The following is a 20,867-nucleotide window of genomic DNA, read 5'->3' on the forward strand; positions in this document are numbered from 1 at the left end:
CGTGCGGGGCCGCGGGGACGCGGTCCGGGGCGCGCGTGCAGGGGCGCAGGGGGCGGGGTCCGGGGCGCCCGTGCGGGGGCGCAGGGGTCGGACTCCAGGGCGCGCGTGCAGGGGCGCAGGGGGCGGGGTCCGGGGCGCCCGTGCGGGGGCGCAGGGGTCGGGCTCCGGGGCGCACGTGCAGGGGCGCAGGGGGCGGGGGTCGGGGCGCAGGGGGTTGGGTTCGGGGCGCGCGTGCGGGGCCGCGGGGGACGCGGTCCGGGGCGACCGTGCAGGGTCGGTGAGGGCGGGGTCGGGGCGCGCGTGCAGGGGCGCAGGGGGCGGGGTCCGGGGCGCCCGTGCGGGGGCGCAGGGGTCGGGCTCCGGGGCGCGCGCGCAGGAGCGCAGGGGGCGGGGTCGGGGCGCGCGTGCAGGGGCGCAGGGTTCGGGCTCCGGGGCGCGCGTGCAGGGGCGCAGGGGGCGGGGTCGGGGCACGCGTGCAGGGGCGCAGGGAGCGGGGTCCGGGGCGCCCGTGCGGGGGCGCAGGGGTCGGGCTCCGGGGCGCGCGTGCAGGGGAGCAGGGGGCGGGGTCGGGGCACGCGTGCAGGGGCGCAGGGGGCGGGGTCCGGGGCGCCCGTGCGGGGGCGCAGGGGTCGGGCTCCGGGGCGCGCGTGCAGGGGCGCAGGGGGCGGGGTCCGGGGCGCCCGTGCGGGGGCGCAGGGTTCGGGCTCCGGGGCGCGCGTGCAGGGGCGCAGGGGGCGGGGTCGGGGCGCAGGGGGCGGGTCCGGGGCGCGCGTGCGGGGCCGCGGGGGACGCGGTCCGGGGCGCGCGTGCAGGGGCGCAGGGGGCGGGGTGCGGGGGGCGCGTGTAGGGGCACAGGGGTCGGGGCGCGCGTGCGGGGGCGCAGGGGGCGGGGTGCGGGGGCGCGTGTAGGGGCACAGGGGTCGGGGCGCGCGTGCGGGGGCGCGGGGGCGCGGGGGCGCAGGCGCGGCGCGCGCTGGTGGCGGGCTGCCTGCTGGGGGCGCTGGGGGTCGCGTGGGGTCGCGGCGCTGGGGGCTGCGCGCAGCAGGCGACTGCATGAGGCCCAAGCGCGGGAACGTGCTGGTCGCGCTGGCCGCCGTCATGCTCTTCAGCTTCTCCTGCTTCTGCATCTCCAGGCTGACCCAGACCAGTAAGCCGCGGGACGCCCCCCCCTCCCCCGGCCGCCTCCCGGGGCTCCGGGCAGGGGCGCAGGGGCGGGGGCCGGCGCCGTCGCCCGCGCTCGTGGAGGGGCCAGAGGCAGCGCCCACGCCGTGGCCCGGCGGGCGGTTGGGCCGTAACGGGCGCCCCAGGAGCTCGCCCCCCCCACCCCGGGGCTGTGCCGCGCGGGGCCCCCGGAGCGCGTGCCGGGCCGTCGCCTGCCGTCGTTTGCAGCCACGTGACGGTCCGGCCCGAGCTCGGCTGGCGAGGCCGGGCCCCCTCCGTGCCCCACGGGCGTACCGAGCCGTGGCAGGGCCCCGCCTGGCCCCCGCGTGGCCCCCGCGTGGCTTGGGCGCGGCCCGCACGGCCGAGCTGGGGGCGCGTTGGCGCAGCGCGTGGGGCCGCGACCCGCTCCCCTGGAGCACCCCAGGCCTGACTTCCCTGTGTTCTGAGGGTTCCCGGTTTAGCAGAGAAAAGTAGAGCTTGCCGGGGACGTTTGAACTTTAGAGAAACCGTGAGTAAGCTTTTAGGGTAAAGGTGGCACAAAGATGTATTTATATTACAACATGTGTTGTCTCTCAAATTCAAATTTAACTAGATTTCCTTTTTTTTTTTTTTTTTTTGCTTCCAGCTCTACTTTCCCAACCTCAGCTGTAACGTTTTAGGGTCCAAGTACTTGGATTTTGAATTTGAGCTCAGGAATCCCATAAGTCTATTAAGCCACGGCCTTTTGAGATTGCCACTAGGCTGTTTTAGGCCACATTTTCATTCTAATTAAACACATATATGACCCAGGGTTCAACAAAGCAACCTTGGTGGTAGTGTCAAGGATCAAGTTTGGAAGTGGCTTTCGTCCTCTTAATTAATACTAAATTTTGTCTTGCATACATAATATCGACATTCTACTCCGTTTGTTTCAAAGGTTTGGGAATGCATATTGACTTATCTGATTTGTACTATTGATATCTGATCATTTAATACACTTTTCCTCTTCTTCGTTTTCCATAAGGAACATTATCCCAATGCGTTTTTATGTATTTTAGGACCGTGAACAATTAGCACTTTTATAACAAAAAATAAATCGTTACTTGTAATTAGAAAGTAAAGTATAAACTCCCTCTTAGAGTAATTTTGGAAGGCAGTTTCCATTGGTAACCTTAGAAGGCATTTTAATATAGCTAATATTTGTTACATGTTATAAACTGTGAACTTTGTATTATGACCCAGAGAAAGAAGTTTAGTCCCTCAAGGCACTTCTATTCCCATCATTCATATGTTAAGATTCAGAATATGAGCTACTATTTTTGAAAATGCACCACTCTTAGAAGAGCAGATGAAACAGGTTTCTCGTGTTTTATGTTTATGTTTCTGTGTAACCTAGCTCTAAAACAGTTACAAAATCAGTCCTAGTACAAAACCAATCCTGAGATGTTCTTATGTCAACAAAAGAAAACAGACTTTATTTAGTTTTGGAAGCAGCAATTTTTTTTTTTTTTTTTTGGAAGCAGCAATTTTTATAAGACACCAAAGATAATCCCAATGGTTTTTAAAATTTAATCCACAGTTGTAATTCTTATCGATGAAACTTGGGAATATTCATTATAAAGATAGCCAGGGAGTGCCTGGGTGGCTCTGTTGGTTAAATGTCCAGCTCTTGATCTCAGGTCGGGTTTGATTTCAGGGTAGTGGGTTCAAGCCACACACTGGGCTCTATGCTGGGCATGGAGTCTACTTATATATATAAAAAAAAAAGTTGGTCACAACCTAGTGCTTTATTCTTTCCCCTTTTAAGTTTTTATGTGCATATAACCTTTTGTTTGTTTCTCTATGCTCATAGTATTAACAATTCATTAATTTGCTCAATAAATATGTAAACTCCATGAAGAGAAGAATTTTTTTTTCTGTCTTTACCTGTTTTGTTCACTGCTGTGTACCCAGCATCAGGAAAAATGCCTGGTGTATAATAGGTATGTTAAGTATTTGATGAATGGTTGAATAAATGAGTGAATTAATGAATTCAACAAATACTTCCTCATGTTGTAGGAACTAGGCAACAAAATATTTTTTTTTGTACAAAATATTTTTAAGCTCCCACTTTCAAGGAGTTTATATTCTCATTAAGGGAAGAAAACAACAAACAGGAATGATACTGCTCTATGATGTCAGATATTGACAGGGGAGAGAAAGTGCTGTTTTAGATAGGGTGGTTAAGGAAAGTCATATTAATGCTTATTCCTGAGTGAATGAAGTAGGGGAGACTGTTGTGTGGATATGTGGGGGAAGAGTTTTCCAGGCAATGAGAAAAGCAGGTGCAAAGGGCCTATAGTGTGATCAGCTTGATATGTCTGAGAAACAGCTAAGGCTCTAACGTGAGCAAGAAGTGTAGACGGTAAGATTATGGAGACCATAGTGAGAACTATGACTTTTATTCTGAGTAATAGGAAGCCATATACATGGAAACATGGTCAACACCACTAATCATCAGGGAACCACAAATCAAAACCCAAGGAGATATCACCTCATTACCTCTTAGAATGGCTATTTTTATTTCATTTTTTTAAAAAGATTTTATTTATTTATTCATGAGAAACACAGAGAGAGAGAGGCAGAGACACAGGCAGAGGGAGAAGCAGGCCCCATGCAGGGAGCCCAACGTGGGACTTGATCCTGGGTCTCCAGGATCAGGCCCTGGGCTGATGGCGGCACTAAACTGCTGAGCCACCCGGGCTGCCCTAGAATGGCTATTTTTTTTTTTAAGATTTTATTTATTCATTCATAGAGACACAGAGAGAGAGAAGCGCAGAGACACAGAGGGAGAAGCAGGCTCCACTCAGGAAGCCCGACGTGGGACCCCATCCCGGGTCTCCAGGATCACACCCCAGGCTGCAGGCGGCGCCAAACCGCTGAGCCACCCAGGCTGCCCTAGAATGGCTATTTTTAAAAAGAGAAGAAATAAGGGAGTGTTGGTGAGGATGTGGAGAAAAAAATCCTTCACACTTGGTGGGCATGTAAATTGGTGCAGCCACTGGAAAACAGCATGGAGATTCCTCAAAAAATTAAAGATGCTACTGCTCATCTAACCCAGCAATTCCATTTTTGGGCATTTATATAAGAAAATGAAAACACTAGCTTGAAAAGGTATCTGTACTCCCATGTTTATTGCAGCATTATTTGTGATAGCCAAGCTACAGAAGCAACCTAAGAGTTCTTCAATGGATGAATGGATAAAGAAGTTATATATATTCTATTATCATGAACTATTATTCTTTCAATAGCAGGTGTAGCTCTGAGTCAGCAGAGTCCAGGATGCAAGTGTGAGCCATTCTAGACAATAATGGAAATGTCTTGTGGAATTTAAAACATAGCTACAAAAAAATTAAAAAAATAAAAAATATAACAAAAAACATATCTACAACAACAACGTATAACAATTATAAGATAAAATAAAAGAGGGGTAAATGTAGTTAAATGGTACTAAACTTGTAGCACTGTTGAAAAGTGAGAATGTGAGAATTTGTATTAGACTGTAATAAGTCAAGGTTCACACTGAAATCTCTAATCTATTAAAATGATAGTAAAATAATGCATAACAATATCACTCATTATAGTTAATGCTTCAAAAAGAAGAATTTTGGCTGGATATAAAAACAAAACCAAACTTGATGATATTTACAAGAGATACATTTAAATTTTAAAGATAGAGAAATGGGCAGGGTGATCCTGCAGACCCGGGATCGGGTCCCGTGTTGGGCTTCCTGCATGGAGCCTGCTTCTCCCTCTGCCTGTGTCTCTGCCTCTCTCTCTTTCCATGTCTCTCATGAATAAATAAATAAAATCTTAAAAAAAAATAAAGATAGAGAAATGTTCGAAGATGGATGAAGAAGTATATACCAGCAACCTGAACCAAAAAGGAAGTTGGTAGGGCTATATTAATATCAGCAAAATAGACTCCAAGGCCAAGTGCAACATAAATGCTGAGTAAACAGGGAGGAACTTTATTAGCAATCAAAGAAATGCAAATAGCATCTCATACCATTCAGATTTTTTTAATTTAAGAGATAAGACATTTGGTAAGGATATGGAAGTGCAGGAATTTGCACACACTCCTCTTGCCAGTGGGGAGTAGATGCTCAATCATTTTCATTATGTGATGTGCATTTCCTGTGTCCTAGCAATTCTCCTGCAAGTCAAGACTGAAACGGGTATGCAGCCTTACCCGGTGGTTCATGGCCAGTTCCTCTTGTCACCGATCAATACCCCATGCCATGTAGATTGTTCACTATTTAAAATAACATCCCTATCACCAGATATATCCAAGGCAAACTCTTGAACGTATTGACCTGGAAGATTCTTGGTAGCACTTTTATAGTTGTTCATCAAAACAGTAGAAGAGCTAAATGTGTTGTTCAGTGGAACAATTAACAGGAGTGGAAATGAATGGCCTAGAGTTGACTTACCCGTATGGAAGGGTTGCCAAAATGTAAGTTAAGCAAAAGAAGCAAGTACAGAAGAATACATACAAGTATTACTTTATTTATTAATAGCTAGAAACAAATGTGAGTCAGCTTGCACAAGTGGTAAAACTTGAGAGAAAAGCAATGGATGATTAATACAAAATTCAGACTTCTGCTTACCTGAGAGTGAGGAGGAAGGGGAACATGATCTTGGAAGGAAATAGATGGAATATTTAAGACTAAGGTAGTAGTGGGTACATGGATGTTCGTACTTGTTATCGTCTTTCAAACTAGCTTATATATGCTTTGCGATGTCTGAAATATTTCATCATAAAACCTAATGAGGGACCACTCAAAGGGCGTTCAGAGGGCATGGTTCGTAGTGTGATTTGATTATTGCAGAGCATGCGTGGAGTGGAGAAATCCAAAATATATTTCACCTTGTTAGCTTCATCAATCACCTCCCCAAATAGTGGTTCTTTGGAACAAATGGGTACAAATAAATGAAGAATAAATTTGAAGTGGTCTGCCAATACTTCATGCCGTTCATTCCTCTTTCTTTTTACACCCCCCCCCCACCCCCCAGTAAATACTTGCTTTCCCCTGAGTACACCAAAGCATTTCAAACTTACACATTTATGTTATTGTCTTAGTTTGAAATGCCCTTCGCTATATGGCAACATTCTGTACACTCTTCAAGTTCTCAAATATTCCCTCTTCTCTGAAACGTTTCCTCCCTTCCCCACCCCTCCGTCACTCCTCAGTCCTTACTAGTTAAGCATCTCTGCCTCTCTTTGCCTGTGGCACTTGAGGATAACTCCATTTTCACAATTACATTAATTGGTTGTTTAAATACATGCTCCTTTCTCCATCTGTCGTCAGGTAACTTAGAGCAGGAACCTGACTTTATCCGTGTTTGTTTACCTGTCACGTAGCTCAGGGAATAACACACGCTAAGTTTCAAATAGCAGAAAGCACCCTGGGATGCTTCTCATTGCTGGAGAGGCTTAGTGAATAAAATAGGGTGGAAGAGTCTGGTCATGGCCATGTCGGACAGGATCTTGTATACTAAGGCAAGGAGTTTGGACTTAATTCAGTGAGCATTCAGGGAACCATTTAAAGTCTTTGAGCAAAAAAATAAAAAATAAAAAAAAAATCTTTGAGCAGTGTTTCCAGAAGATTAATTGTGGGTTGGAGGTGAGAGACTAATTAAGAGGCAGTTATAATAGTGCAGCTAGAGGCAGTAATGACCTGAACTAGGGTAAAGCCAATGACGAGAGAGATAAAACAATTAAAGAGATCTATAACAGTGCTTAACATGTATACCAATCACCTGTGAATCTTATTAGAGTAGGTCTGGGGTAAGGCCTGAGATACTGTATTTCTGTCCTTCTCCCCTCCCCCCCCCTTTTTTTTTGAGGGAGAGAAAGAGATAAAGCACATGGGCAACCAAGCAAGCAAGTGGGGGGAGGAGCAGAGGGGGGGAGAGAGAGAATCTCAAGCAGGCGCTATGCTCAGTGTGGAACCCAACAAGGGGCTGGATCTCAACCCTCGATCATGATGACCTGAGTTGAAATCAAGAGTCGACACTTAACAGATTAAGCCACTCAGGCATCCCAAGAGATGCTACATTTCTGACGGACTCAGCTGGTGCCAAGAACCTGCTGTCCCCTATCTAGGTGACTGTCCAGTGCTGAAATATACTTAGTACAACAGAGAAAATGAATTTTAAATTTTCTTTTATTTTGACTGATTTAAAGACTGAAGCAGTGCAAAATATTTCTCCACTAAGCAAAATTTTATTGTTTTGGTAAGACTGCATTTCACTGTTACTATTAAAATTGAGCATGTGAATTAAGATGTATAAAATATACACAAGACTTAGCAGACATAGTACAAAAATAATGTAAACTATTCCCTTAGTTATTTTCTATGTTGGTTACATGTTAAGCCATTTCAGATATATTGAATTACATTAAATACATTCTTTACAATTACTTTGCCTTTTTTACCTTTTTGAAATGTGGCTACTAGAAAATTTAAAATTACGAATGTGCCTTACATTTTATTTCTGCTGGATAGTAGTGCCTTGGACTCTTGCTGTGAGAAGTAAAGCGACACTTAGGACCTCACTTGACCCCTTTCTTATGGGCAGAAGTTACATTGGCCCATCACACACATGGACTGGTATTTGTTTTCACAATTTCACCACAGTTAACTCAAAACAACAAATTATTGTTTATTTCAAATCTTTGCAACATAGTTTTATAACATTTCACCCTCATGAAATACCTGAGTGAATATGCAAGTGATGTAAATATCTTAAATAGAATATTATTGAATAGAATCATTAAGTAAAAATATATAAAAAGCAGATCTAAGACTAGGGAATATATCCTTTAAGTTTTTTGCATGGTTGTTTCTGCAAATACTACTTCCTCTAGAGAAAACTCTTTTCATGTTACCAAATTGATCCCTCAGGAACTGACTTAACACTGTGGAAACTTAGATGTGTTACATCAGCCGTGATTTATCAGCTTCAAATACAGGATTCAATTTGCAGGAGAATATTACCCTAGGAGCCCCAATAACATAGGGCTGGCTATACTGGTTAAGCTGTGTCTGCTTCTAAAGTTTGTCCACATCTTCAAATAGTTAGCTATTTTATAAATCTCCGAGATTTATCTGGGATCATTGCAGTTCTTTTGATTAAAGCACAATTCAGTTTAAAAATCACTTGGAACCCTAGGTGACTCAGTCAGTTAAGCATCTGACTCTTGGTTTCAGCTCAGGTCATGGTCTCGGGGTCATGAGATTGAAACAAGCATCCAGCTCTGTGCTGGATGTGGAGCCTGCTTGGAATTCTCTCTCTGCCTCTTAAAAAAAGAAAAAAAAAAAAAAAAAAGGTGTACCCATGTCCTGTCTCTAAGCCCTGTCCTCCAGCTTTCTCCTGAACCCTCTCCAGCTAGGCTTTCACTTCACTGCTCCACGGACCCACTGTCATCAAGGCCACCGGGGACTGCATGTTGCCATCTCACGTCCACACCCTGCCCTCATCCTCCTTGTCCTCTTCAACAGCCCTTGAGAGTTGATGCCTTTCATCTCCTGGATCCATTTTTCTCACTTGGTTTCCAGGACTTGACACACGGGTCTGAGTTTCCTCCTGCCTCACCGGCTAATTCGTCTTAGCTTTGTTACTGACTTCCTCTCACTTGTTCAACTTAGAACATGGGGTGCCCCAGGATTTAGCCCTTGGGCCTGGTCTCTCCTCTACTCATCCTCATTCTGCTAGTGATCTGCATCTAAACACAGACAGGTCTCTCCGAATGTCTATGGCCAGGCCAGGCCCATCCTCCTGCCGGACTCACACATGGGGCTGCCTGCCTACTGAGATGTGTGTTAAGCATCTCAAATTTAATATGTCTCAAACTCTACTTCTAACATTCACACCAAAACTTGTTTCCTTCATCTTCTCCACCTTAGTAAATGGTTATTCCTTTCTTCTAGTTGCTCACATTGTCTCTTTTGCCTACATTCATTGTCAGCAAATCCTATCCTCTTTATCTTCAAACTATATCCAGAATTAAACGATGCCTCACCACTTATGCCACCAACAATCTTTTCTAAGCCACAGACATCTGCTTCCTGATCCCCGACTTAGTTTCCCCAACTCTGTTTTTCACACAGCAGATAGAAAGATCCTGTTCTGATAAGTCGGATTATGTGACTGCGCTTATGGACTTCACTGGCTCCCCACTTTGCTTAAAGTAAAAGCTCAAGTCCTTACAAAGGGGGCTTTGTAATTTCATCACCTACTACTCCTCCTGTCACTCATTTTGCTTCAGCTACACTGGTCTCCATGCTGTTTCTGGAGATAATGGGCACGCTCCTGTCTCCGGGCTTTTGCACGTGCTCTTTTCTCTACATCAGGTTACCTGCAGCATTCCTTCTTTCGCTTTTCGCGATTCTTCTGATCGCCCTGTTTACAGTTAAAACCTCCCTGCACCATCAACACTCTGTATCCTTTTTTCCCTATTGTATTTTCTTGTACTTACCATCTTCTATTAAAACGTATAATTCAGTTATTTATTTATTTATTTATTTATTTTTTTCCATCCAGTAGGAGGTACATTCCAAGGGGGCCAGGAGTTCCTTCTGTTTTGTGCATTGTCATATCCCCAGAACATGTAGCAGTATTAAGTTTAATAAATAATTGTTGAATGAGGGAATGAATTGAGTGGCCAGGCAACTGTTCTGGCTAGGGAGATGTAGAGCTCCTGAGAAGAGCACCCCTTTTCAAAGAAAAACTCGGGCTTTGCTTGGAATTGTAAATAAATTCTGAATACTCCTTCATAGCATTTCGGGAACAAACCAAAAATTGCCTTTATTCTTGACATCCCCTTGTCTATGAAGAACAAATGGTTGGTGATCTCTCTGCTATGGCCATGTCTTTCCATCTGCAGAGAATATGCAAAATTCCTAGTATTGCACTGTGAGGGAGGTGATGACCAACACAAATTGCCAACCGGTACATTGATAGGTCCTGGAGACCAACCTGTTGTTGCTTTAGCTGGACTGATTCTAGGGCCCAAATTAGGAGGCCTTCACGAGGCTGCTGAGAAGAAATTAGTTCAAAGTAGCAAGTTCCTCCATCTTTTCCTTACAGAGTGATTTATATGTATAGATTACACTGTGGCTTGGATGTAGCAGTGCCTTTTCACTCTTGTCTGGCCTTTCCCTGGAGGTGGATTGAGAGAGGAAACCATATATCTTGTGCCACCACCCACTCACTAGTGAAGACCACAGATGCAGAGTCTTGGGTTCTGCTGGCTGTATCCTAACAAGCTGAGGACTTGTGTATGGATGGTGCACAACACTCACTGCGAGAGAGGGCGGGGATCCTTTATAATTATGGAATTCTCTGTAATGATTAGCCAGCCAGTTGGGTCTTTCTCTAAAGCTCCACTGCCCTGTTTCAGCAAGCCCAACTCCATTAAAACCCAAATCTACTTGTTTGTGTGTGTACCCCATTAATGGGAGCCCCCATTGGCAGGACACTCCATATAATACGAAATTGTTGCATTCGAGACAGTCAGTGACACATATCTGGAGATGGAGGGTGTTATGACAGACCCTAGAGATGGAGGGAGGCCACCAAGGGAGGAGCGGAGCAGTGGAACTCCCTCCAACCCAAGGGGGGGAGCCAGAACGTCTTGTTAGAGGGCAGTAAAGCAGCAGGTTTACTTTACTCTGTTGTAGCTTGGGATGGATGATCCATTGAGGCTTGGCAGAAAAATATTAGGATATTACAGTTTATTAGTTGCTTTCTATCTTCAGTAAGGTAGCTCAGGGAAGACACAAGTTTTGTTCCAAGCTGGCTTATCTGAAAGGTGAATGGAACCAGCAAGATGGGTGGGTGTACAGCGCTGTCCAGAGGGGCCAAGTCTGCCCATGGCCAGGGATTCAAGACCCCTGGGAACCAGACACTTAGGCACCCTGCTGGATCTCAAACGCTGAACCCTCTGCTGGAGGCTAAGGCTGGCGTGAGCCAAGGCAGGGAGGAAGGACACAGCAGGAGATGAGACTGGGACAGTTTTTATCCCTACATTTTCTTGCTCCATTTTATAAGTGAATCTCACTTTTGCTCTCAAATCTGTAGCACCAGCCCTATCTCTCCCTCGAACTTCAGAGTCCTATAGCCACATGTTTGCCACATATTGAGATGCCTAATAAGCAACAGCACTGCTCCTTTTCCTGTTTTCCCGGTTCAGACGGAAGAAATCTCTAGTCGTGTAGAAACCTAGCAGGGATCCTAGTCTCCTCTCTCTCAGTCAGTTCAAAGTCTTCCCAATAAAAGCTCTTAGATATTGTTCACATTATCTCCTATTTCCTAATCCTTTCTGCCCTGCTTTATTCTTTTATCATCTGTCACAGGAAACTACTATCACTACAGGTTCCTAACTGGTGGTTTCTCTGACTTTGGTTTGGCCTTCCTGAATGTTCTATATGGCCACCAGAAGGATCTTTCTAAAACACATGTTGCGCCTCATAGTCTTGAGCTGTGTTTCTCAATTGAAATGCTTCTTCCCATGACAGCCAGTGATGCTATTCCAAATATATAAAATCACCTGGAAAAAAACTGGGAGGAGGGCAGGAGATGATTCTGTTATCTTATATCAAATACATTTTAGCTAGGCTAATTGTGGTGATCATTTCGCAGTATAGACAAATATCAAAGGCATTACGTGGCACCCCTGAAACTAATGTTCTACATCAACTGTACCTCAATTAGAAAATAAGTAAATGAAAATCAATTAACCAAAAACCAAAATGAAACAAATATGTACTGTAGAATGGGGCTACAAAATCTGCAAACATTGTAAAGAAACTTCACAGAAATTTCATGACTGTGGAGGGCTATTTCAAGTTATGCCTCCACCCATATCCCTTTTATTCAAATATACCGTCTTTAGGTTTTTTTTTTTTTTTTAGAAGAAAGCTCTAAGAAACACAGGTGTACTAGGGTCATGTTCCACCTCTTTATCATAGCTTATCAAAAAGATCAGCAGAGAGTGAAATAATTGGAGAAGGACAAACATTATATGGTCTCATTCATTTGGGGAATATAAAAAATAGTGACAGGGAATAAAGGGGAAAGGAGAAAAAATGAGTGGGAAATATCAGAAAGGGAGACAACACGAGAGACTCCTAACTCTGGAAAACAAACTAGGGGTGGGGGAAGGGGAGGTGGGCAAGTGGTGGGGGTGACTGGGTGACAGTCACTGAGGGGGGCACTTGATAGGATGAGCACTGGGTGTTATTCTATATGTTGGCAAATTTAACACCAATACAAAAATAAATTTATATATATAAAAAAAAAGATCAGCAGAACCAGGTTCCTCTTTTAACCTCTGAATTTCTCCGTGTTGTCCCTGAAATACTGCATAGCCTCTAGGTGTGTAGTGACCATGTTTTTGAATGCCTCCTTGCTTTCCCAGCAGTGCTCCAAATAGAACCCCTGCCCTTGCTTCCCTGGACTGCCCGACCCCCACTCCCTGCAGGGTCTCCTCAGGCAGCCTGGCCTCCAGATCCTCCTCTGACTTCCTGCCCTGATCCTCGCCCAGGGGATCCCCTCTTGGGGGGACCCAGTGCCCTACGTGCATTGAAACTGTCTCTAGAAGCCAGGGCTTGAAATGCTGCTTTATTGTACCTGTATTTCCTTCATGGGGAAATCTTTCCTTTCGTTCTCCGAGAAGGACCATCTTCATTGCTAAATGAATAAAAAGTAGCCCACTGATAAATAATATTTATCAGACATTTGTCAAAGCATTTTTTTTATGTGGTCTGCCATGTGGCTTACGTGCATTATCATATCATTTCTTCCCAACTCGGGCAAGGATTTCTGTATATCCATTTATACATGAAGGAACAGAGGCTAATGAATTTTAAATAGCTTGTCCAAAGTCACACAAACACGAAGTGGTGAAACTGGGTTTCAGTTATACATGATTTAACACCAGATCCGCTGTAACTTTTAAAAAGGATATCCTGTAATTTATTTAGCCTATTTCCACCATCCAGCATTTAGGTTGTTTCTGATTTTCTTACAATGATAAATAATGCTGCCTGTGTTAGACATCCCGAGAGCCAAATCTGTGTATATATTTCTGGTTATTTTCTTCAGATCAATTCTTAAAAGTGAATTTTGGGGTTCCATTGATTTTTTTCCCTCTAATTAGGAATCTTATATGTGCACAAAATGGAAATTTGGAAAATAGAAAAAGCACAAAGTAATAAAGCAAAAACCATTTAGAATAATGCCGCCTTCCAGAGAGTACGATATTAACAGCTCACTCTTTCTCTAGACTCTTTTGTGTGTCATACATTTATATTTATATATAAGCCATGTACGTGTATATGCACATATATAGTTCTATGTGTAGCTACATTGAAGCATAGATTTTACTTTTTTTGTTGTATATTATAGAAAATTGTGTGATACTCTTGCTACATAATAAATATATACACGTATGTTTTCTTTGCAGGTAATCAATTAATTAATTGTAGAAACCATATTTTGGAGTTTAAGGAAAAAATGCTACTTTTAAAAAACAAGACTGAAAGAAATCGCCAAGAGCTGATCAAAGCCTTGAGTAAAATAAAGTACGAAATGACACAGAGAAAAAATACGTCAGTAAACTTAGGTTTGTGTTGCTTTTGTTTTTATGTGTGTTGGTTTGTTTGTTGGTTTTGTGCTTTGTGTTTGGGAATTTAGATTTTGCACTTTCTGATTTTAGGACACTTCTTCCCAACAAATATAACTAAATTAGTACTTGTTCTTTTATCGTGAGAGATACAAACATCAGGTAAGAGATAACACTAATAAACTTCCTCTCCTCTGTAGCTCGGAAATGGTCTTCCTATGTTTCCTGTATGAATTGCACCACCATCGTGACCCATCCCATAGATGCAGCCAGAACCCTGTGGGTCACCCTGACTCCCCCTCCCTCCTCTTGCATAGTTCCATTTCAGCCAATAAGAATCCTGTTGATTCTCGATCTGTGTATCTCACAAATCTGTCCACGTTTTCCCATCACCGTCTCTGCTACTCTAGTCAGGCAGCCTTCATTCTTCATCTGAATCACTGCTAACATACTTCTCTGTTTTCTCTCTCTTTCTCCAGACTTGTCCTCCCCTATCTGGTTCCACCGTAGCCAAAGCGAAGCCTCACTGTCCTGTGCATCATCCTGCAGTGGCTCCTGTTTCTCTAGCATAGCAAGTCCTATCTCTGTCGCCCCTTTTGTAGTCATGTAGTCCTCACTCTTAATCCCTTGCAACCACCAATCGGTTCTCTGTTCTTACAGTTTTCCCTTTCCCAGATGCCATACAGATGGAATCATATGGTGTGTAAAGCTTGGAGACTGATTCTTTCACTTAGCAAAGATTCATCGAAGTTGTTATGTGACCAATTTTTTTGTTGTCTTTCTATTACTGAGTAACATTTCATTGTATGGGTGTACAGTGGATAGTTTATCCTTTTACGAATTGAAGGACATTTTTTTTTGGCAATTACAAGTACATGTTGCTATAAACATTCATGTACAGGTTTTTTGTATGAAGAGAATTTTCATATATATGTATATATATCTTGAATACATATTGGATGGATATGTGATTTGGAAATGTTTTCTCCCAGTCTGTGGCTAGTCTTTTCATTCCCCTTATGGTGTCCCTCAGAAAGCAAACATTTTTAATTGTGAAGTCTAGTTTATCAATTTTTCTTTCTATACATTGTGTTTTTGGTGTTATCTTTAAGAGCACTCTAGGTTCCATGGGTTCATGAAGATTTTATGTGTTTGTTTTTAATTTTATAGTTTTAGGTTTTACATTTGAGTCTATGAAACGTTCTTTTTTTTTTTAATTTTTTTTAAGATTTTATTTATTTATTCATGAGAAACACAGAGATGTGAGAAAGAGAGACAGACACAGGCAGAGGGAGAAGCAGGCTCCATGCAGGGAGCCCGATGTGGGACTTGATCCTGGGACTCCAGGATCACGCCCTGGGCCGAAGGCAGGGGCCAAACCGCTAAGCCATCCAGGGATCCCCGAGTCTATGAAACGTTTGAGTTGATTTTTTTAAAAAAGATTTTATTTATTTATTCATGAGAGACACAGAGAGAGTCAGAGACACAGGCAGAAGGAGAAGCAGGTTCCATGCAGGGAGCCCAATGTGGGACTCGATCCTGGGTCTCCAGGATCACACCCTGGGCCAAAAACAGGTGCTAAACCATTGAGCCACTCCGGCTGCACTTTTTTTTTTTTTTTTTTTTTTTATGAGTTGATTTTTATAAACGGTGTGAAGTACAGGTCAAGATTCAATCTTTCTCAAGTGAGTGGCCAAGTATTCTAGTACCATTTCTCAAAAAAGCTGTCCTTTCTGCATTGAATTGCCTTTGCACCTTTTCCAAAAATCAATTAACAGTAGCTGTGTGGCTATATTTATGGATTCTCTGTTCTGTTCCATTGGTCTGTGTATCTTTTTTAAATGTAATACCACACTGACCACACTGTCTGGATTGTTGTGTTATGTATTATGAATTAAATAAATGGGGTGTGAGTCTTCTAATTTTGTTCTTTTTCAAAATTGTAGAGGTATATTCAAATGAATGGTACACGTGGAGTTATTAAATGTTGAGCTACGTAACAAAGTTGTTAGAGATACAAACTTTAGTGTGCTATTAATCAAAAGAGCAGAGCAGATCATTTATACTGTGTTTCAGTATACTTCATTTGGAACTGACAGTTCTATTAGTCTCTGGTTAGGTAGCTCCTAGTGCTAGACTTAACTATGATGTTTTAAATAAGTATGAATAAGATCTGAGCTATATTTTGTAGCAGTATGATTTTAGTAATTCACATTTAGTTGTATTTCTATTATATATTGAATACTAAACCTGTTCATCTCATTGTGAAACATTGTGCCAAAGAGAGAAAAATCCCTATGGCCATGAACTTAGAAACACTATTTTTTTTCTCTCTTTTAGTTGAGAAGAAAGTGAATACATTGGGTAAGAATGAAACCGTGTCTGATACGTTTGAAATCCTAAAGTTCTTTTTTCCTCATCTAAGGAAAGTAGGCAGGATTTATCCTGATGTAATCTTTGGCAAAAAGAGAACAGGCGGTAAGCAAACTTAGAATTAGAAAATCAAATATAGATATTTTGATCTTTGAGGACATGCTTTTAAGTTGTGTCGTTTGTTTTTTAATAAATTTATTTTTTATTGGTGTTCAATTTGCCAACATATAGCATAACACCCAGTGCTCATCCCATCAAGTGCCCCCCTCAGTGCCCGTCACCAAGTCACCCCCACCCCCCACCCTCCTCCCCTTCCGCCACCCCTAGTTCGTTTCCCAGAGTCAGGAGTCTCTCACGTTCTGTCTCCCTTTCTGATATTTCCCACTCATTTTTTTCTCCTTTCCCCCTTATTCCCTGTCACTATTTTTTATATTCCCCAAGTGAATGAGACCATATAATGTTTGTTCTTCTCCGATTGACTTATTTCACTCAGCATCATGCCCTCCAGTTCCATCCACGTCGAAGCAAATGGTGGGTGTTTGTCATTTCTAATGGCTGAATAATATTCTACTGTATACATAAACCACATTTGTTTGTTTAAGTAGGCTCCATGCCCAGCGTGGGGCTCTAACTCACAATCCTGAGATCAAAAGTTGAATGCTCCACCAACTGAGCCCTCCAGGCGCCCCTTAAGTTTTTTTGAACGTTTCTCTAATTATTATTATGCATGATTTTAGGCTTTAAAATGTAACCCATTAATATAATACTCTGATATATAGATCTCCAGCCTCTGTGGCATTAATTTTTGGACTGCCAGAAATCAGTACTGACCTGACAGGAAAAAAATAGTTCAATAAATATTTAGAGACTTAAATTCGAATTCAATTTTAATACAGATGTTTTGAAAAGAAGTCATTTTAAGTCACATATGCATTTGGCTTATATTAAGCATCTGCTGAGTACCTGGCAACTCTTGTCTCCTTGGTTTTGATAAACTCATTTTTACCCGGTTGTCTTCTTATTTCCTCATCTTTCTGGGGACCAAGGTCAGCAAAAGCTTTACAGAAGAGGTGATTTTGAGCTAATCCTTAAATAATGAATTTGACTCCAGCAGGTATGAAAGAAGAGACAAAGCATTTAAGTTAGAAACAGGGATATTAGGGAAGTCTCAGAATGCTTGCCATTCTCACAAGCCTTATTTATTCTAATGCGTGAGTCACTCTAGGCCAGTGGCAGCAAACTACAGCCCCCAAGCCAAATCTGCTCTTTTACAATAAGATTTTGTTGAACTCTAGTCAGTGCTCATTGTTACTTCTCTGTGACTGTTCCCACACCACAGCAGAGCTGAGTAGTTGCAGCAGAGACTGTATGGCCCAAAAGACAAAAATGTTTACTATCTGGTCCTTTACAGAAAAGTCTTACTGACCTCTGACTGATGTAGGTAGTTCCTTGAGAATAAGGAGTGTTGTTCCATAGCACGTGCCTCTGCCAAGCCCACTGTGTTGGGACAGGGGTGCCATGTGGCATTGTTTAACATCTGAATTCTCACTGTGTTCTGTATACTGAGTTACTGTGTTTTCTTTTTTTAAATGTTTTCTTTCATTGTCTCATTTGACCCTCACAACACAATACAGCAGGACCTTCAATTATCTCTATTTTATGCCTAAGAAAATTGAGGTTTAGAGATACCAGGGTACATCTTGAGATCACACTAGGGACTTTAACTGTGTCAGATTCCCTCTTCAGAGTATTTTGAATGTGGCACGTGTATGTACGTAGACATGCATATGTGTGTGAATGTATGAGAAAGTGTGTGCTACACAAAGGTTATAGGGAACAGGAGGAGGCGATGAAAGACATAGGGGGAAAAAAACCCAGTACATAGAAACTATAAAATACTAGATACTAAGAATAAGCATAGCCTTAAGTAAACATCAGCAAAGATAAGCAGAAGCCCATGTCAGAAAGGATGGAGGGAGAGGTGTTTATAATTGGGAAGAACAGAACTCTTTGTATGGGGGTTTGGGGTGTTGAGGTAACCTAGTTAGCAGAACTGTGTTAAATCCTGAATAATTTTCTAATTCCCCAACTATTTCTTGATTTCCAACCATGCTGTATATATTGATCCTCCTTTTGAGGCCCCTTTGGTGGATTTTCATAGGTTCTTGGGAGGACCAGCTTGCATATAAACCTTCATTACCAAAGGCCATTTAAATGGAGATTCTTTTTCTTAGTAACTAAAAGACCATAAGACATAAAACACTTGTAAAAGCACTGAAGCCTGTAGCAAGGCCTCCTGGGGAAGCTGTCATCAGGCTTCTTTATTTTAGATTCTGAGTATATCTCAATTTCTTCTCTCTACCCTCTTGTAACTTCTTTTTGAGCTTTCATTTCTTCCCCAGTGTATTGAAATAGACTTGTAAATTGACTACGGTTAATCCGTTCTTCATACCCTCCTCAGAGCTTGTACTAAAATGTGTAACGTCATGCTCAACTCTTGCTTAAAATCCTTTAGAAGATCCTCAGTGCATATAGGATGAAGTTAGCTCCTTAACATGGAGTGTGCACAGTAGATTTTATCTTTCAAATCTCAATTTTTGCCATTTCCTCTCCATTTCAGCAACCCTAGAACCCTTACAATCCCTATGAATAAGCCAAGCAATAGCACATGCGTTCAATGAACACACCACCTCCTATCAACCACGATTAACTTGTCATGTAAGTCCCTTACTCAATAGGACTTTTCAGCTCAGTTGGCAACTTCTTTGTGCAGTCCTCCATGTCCTCAAGTAACCAGCTTCTCTCAGGTCCTAGGCCTTGGGGAAGAGCAATGGATAAGCCGTGGCCTTCATCCTCCTACAGACACGTGAGAAAGCAGTTACAGTGTAAAGTGACCAGTGCTGTGACAAGGGAAATACGAGGTGGAACAAGTAATCCATACTTGCAGAATTAGGGAAGACTTTCTGGACGAAGTGCTGTTCACCTGAGTCAACCTTCATGACTTAGGTGAACAGAATTGGAATAGACTAAGTAGGGAAAAAAGCGGGTGATGGATAGTGGAAAAAAGTAGAGGATGTTCATCCAGGTAGAGGAAAAGAAATAGGAAAGGTCTAACAGCAAGAGGACCCAGGCAAAAAGTGTGGCATGTGTGCACAATTGGGGCTAGAAGTTATTAGCAGTATAACATGGGGCAGAGGCCAAATAATAAAGGGACTTGGCCATTCGCTTATTCACCCCAAATTTATTCCAATTATTATGTTTTCTAATAACATTTTTTTTTATTAGATGATAAATGCTATGTGGATGAACTAAGAGTATACAGCTGGTCCACCCAACCTAGTTTAGAAAGAATGAATAATAGAATTAGCACAAAGAAGCTGAAAAAGAGCGTTCCAGGCAGAGAAGGGATGATGTGTGCAAAGGCCTAGAGATGAGAGAGTCCTGTTTGGTCAATCTGAGAAGCTGAAAGATACTAAGTAAGACTGACTTAGAGAGAGAATAATTGAAACAAAATGTAGGTCGGGACTAGGTCATTAAAAGCCTTGTAAATGTTTGTAAACAGCATTTCTTACCCTAAGGCATTGGAAGTCACTTCAGGAATTGCATTTTATTTATTTTTAAAAAATATTTTATTTATTTATTCCTGAAAGAGAGAGAGGGAGGCAGAGACACAGGCAGAGGGAGCAGCAGGCTCCATGCAGGGAGCCTGATGTGAGACTCGATCCCAGGTCTCCAGGATCACACCCTGGGCTGAAGGCGGCGCTAAACCACTGAGCCACCCGGGCTGCCCTAGGAATTGCATTTTAGAGTGGATCCCAAAGTTTGAAACTTGATTCCTGCCTCACGCTATCCATAAAAATCAATTCCAGGTGGACTGTAGATCTAAATATAAAAGGCAAACAATGGGATCCTTGGGTGGCGCAGGGGTTTGGCGCCTGCCTTTGGCCTGGGGCGCGATCCTGGAGACCCGGGATCGAATTCCACATCGGGCTCCCAGTGCATGGAGCCTGCTTCTCCCTCTGCTTGTGTCTCTGCCTCTCTCTCTCTCTCTCTGTGTGACTATCATAAAAAATAAAATAAAATAAAATAAAATAAAATAAAATAAAATAAATAAAAGGCAAACAATAAAGCATCCAGACACTATTCAAGAGAATGTCGTTATGACCTGAAGATACAGATTTCTCAACAGGAATCAAAACACTAATTTTATGTAAAGGAGGAGATGGATAAATTGTACTCTATTGAAATTAAGAATTTCTTGGGGTGCCTCGGTGGCTCAGTCAGTTAAGCCTCTGCCTTCAGTTCAGGTTAGGAGTTCAGGGTCCTGGGATTGAGTCCTGCATTGGGCTCCTTGCTCAGTGGGGAGCTTGCTTCTCCCTCTCCTGCTTCCCCTTCCCCCTGCTTGTGCTGTGTCTCTATCAAATAAATAAAATCTTTTAAACAAATTAAGAATTTTTTAAAAATGATTTTATTTATTTATTTGAGAGTGAGCAAGAGAGAGAAAGAGCACAAGCAGGGGTGAGGGGTAGAGGGAGAAGCAGACTCCCCCACTAAGCAGAGAGCCCCATGTGGGGCTCCATCCCAACCCAGAGATCATGATCTGAGCCGGAGGCAGGTGCTTAACCGACTGAGCCACCCAGGTACCCTGACAAAGAATTTCTGTTCATCAAGAGGTAAACAT

The 20,867-nt window shown here is 43.2% G+C and overlaps 1 protein-coding gene across 4 annotated transcripts in view; it reads left to right on the plus strand.

Annotated features, from left to right (window-relative positions):
• The first annotated feature begins 1,053 nt into the window (after positions 1 to 1,053).
• MGAT4D (MGAT4 family member D) overlaps positions 1,054 to 20,867 on the plus strand; it is a 51,790-nt gene continuing 31,976 nt past the window's right edge. For 2 of the 4 annotated variants that reach the window (XM_038564581.1, XM_038564580.1), the window contains exons 1-3: positions 1,054 to 1,147; positions 13,655 to 13,813; positions 16,154 to 16,291. In XM_038564581.1, coding sequence (XP_038420509.1) covers positions 1,054 to 1,147; positions 13,655 to 13,813; positions 16,154 to 16,291 — 391 coding nt within the window. Of the gene's footprint in view, positions 1,148 to 1,513; positions 1,674 to 13,654; positions 13,814 to 16,153; positions 16,292 to 20,867 lie in introns of those variants that run through there. The other 2 variants (XM_038564582.1, XM_038564583.1) reach the window with 2 other exon arrangements.

Source organism: Canis lupus, chromosome 19, assembly GCF_011100685.1.
Source record: "Canis lupus familiaris isolate Mischka breed German Shepherd chromosome 19, alternate assembly UU_Cfam_GSD_1.0, whole genome shotgun sequence".
In the NCBI taxonomy this organism is placed as follows: domain Eukaryota; kingdom Metazoa; phylum Chordata; class Mammalia; order Carnivora; family Canidae; genus Canis; species Canis lupus.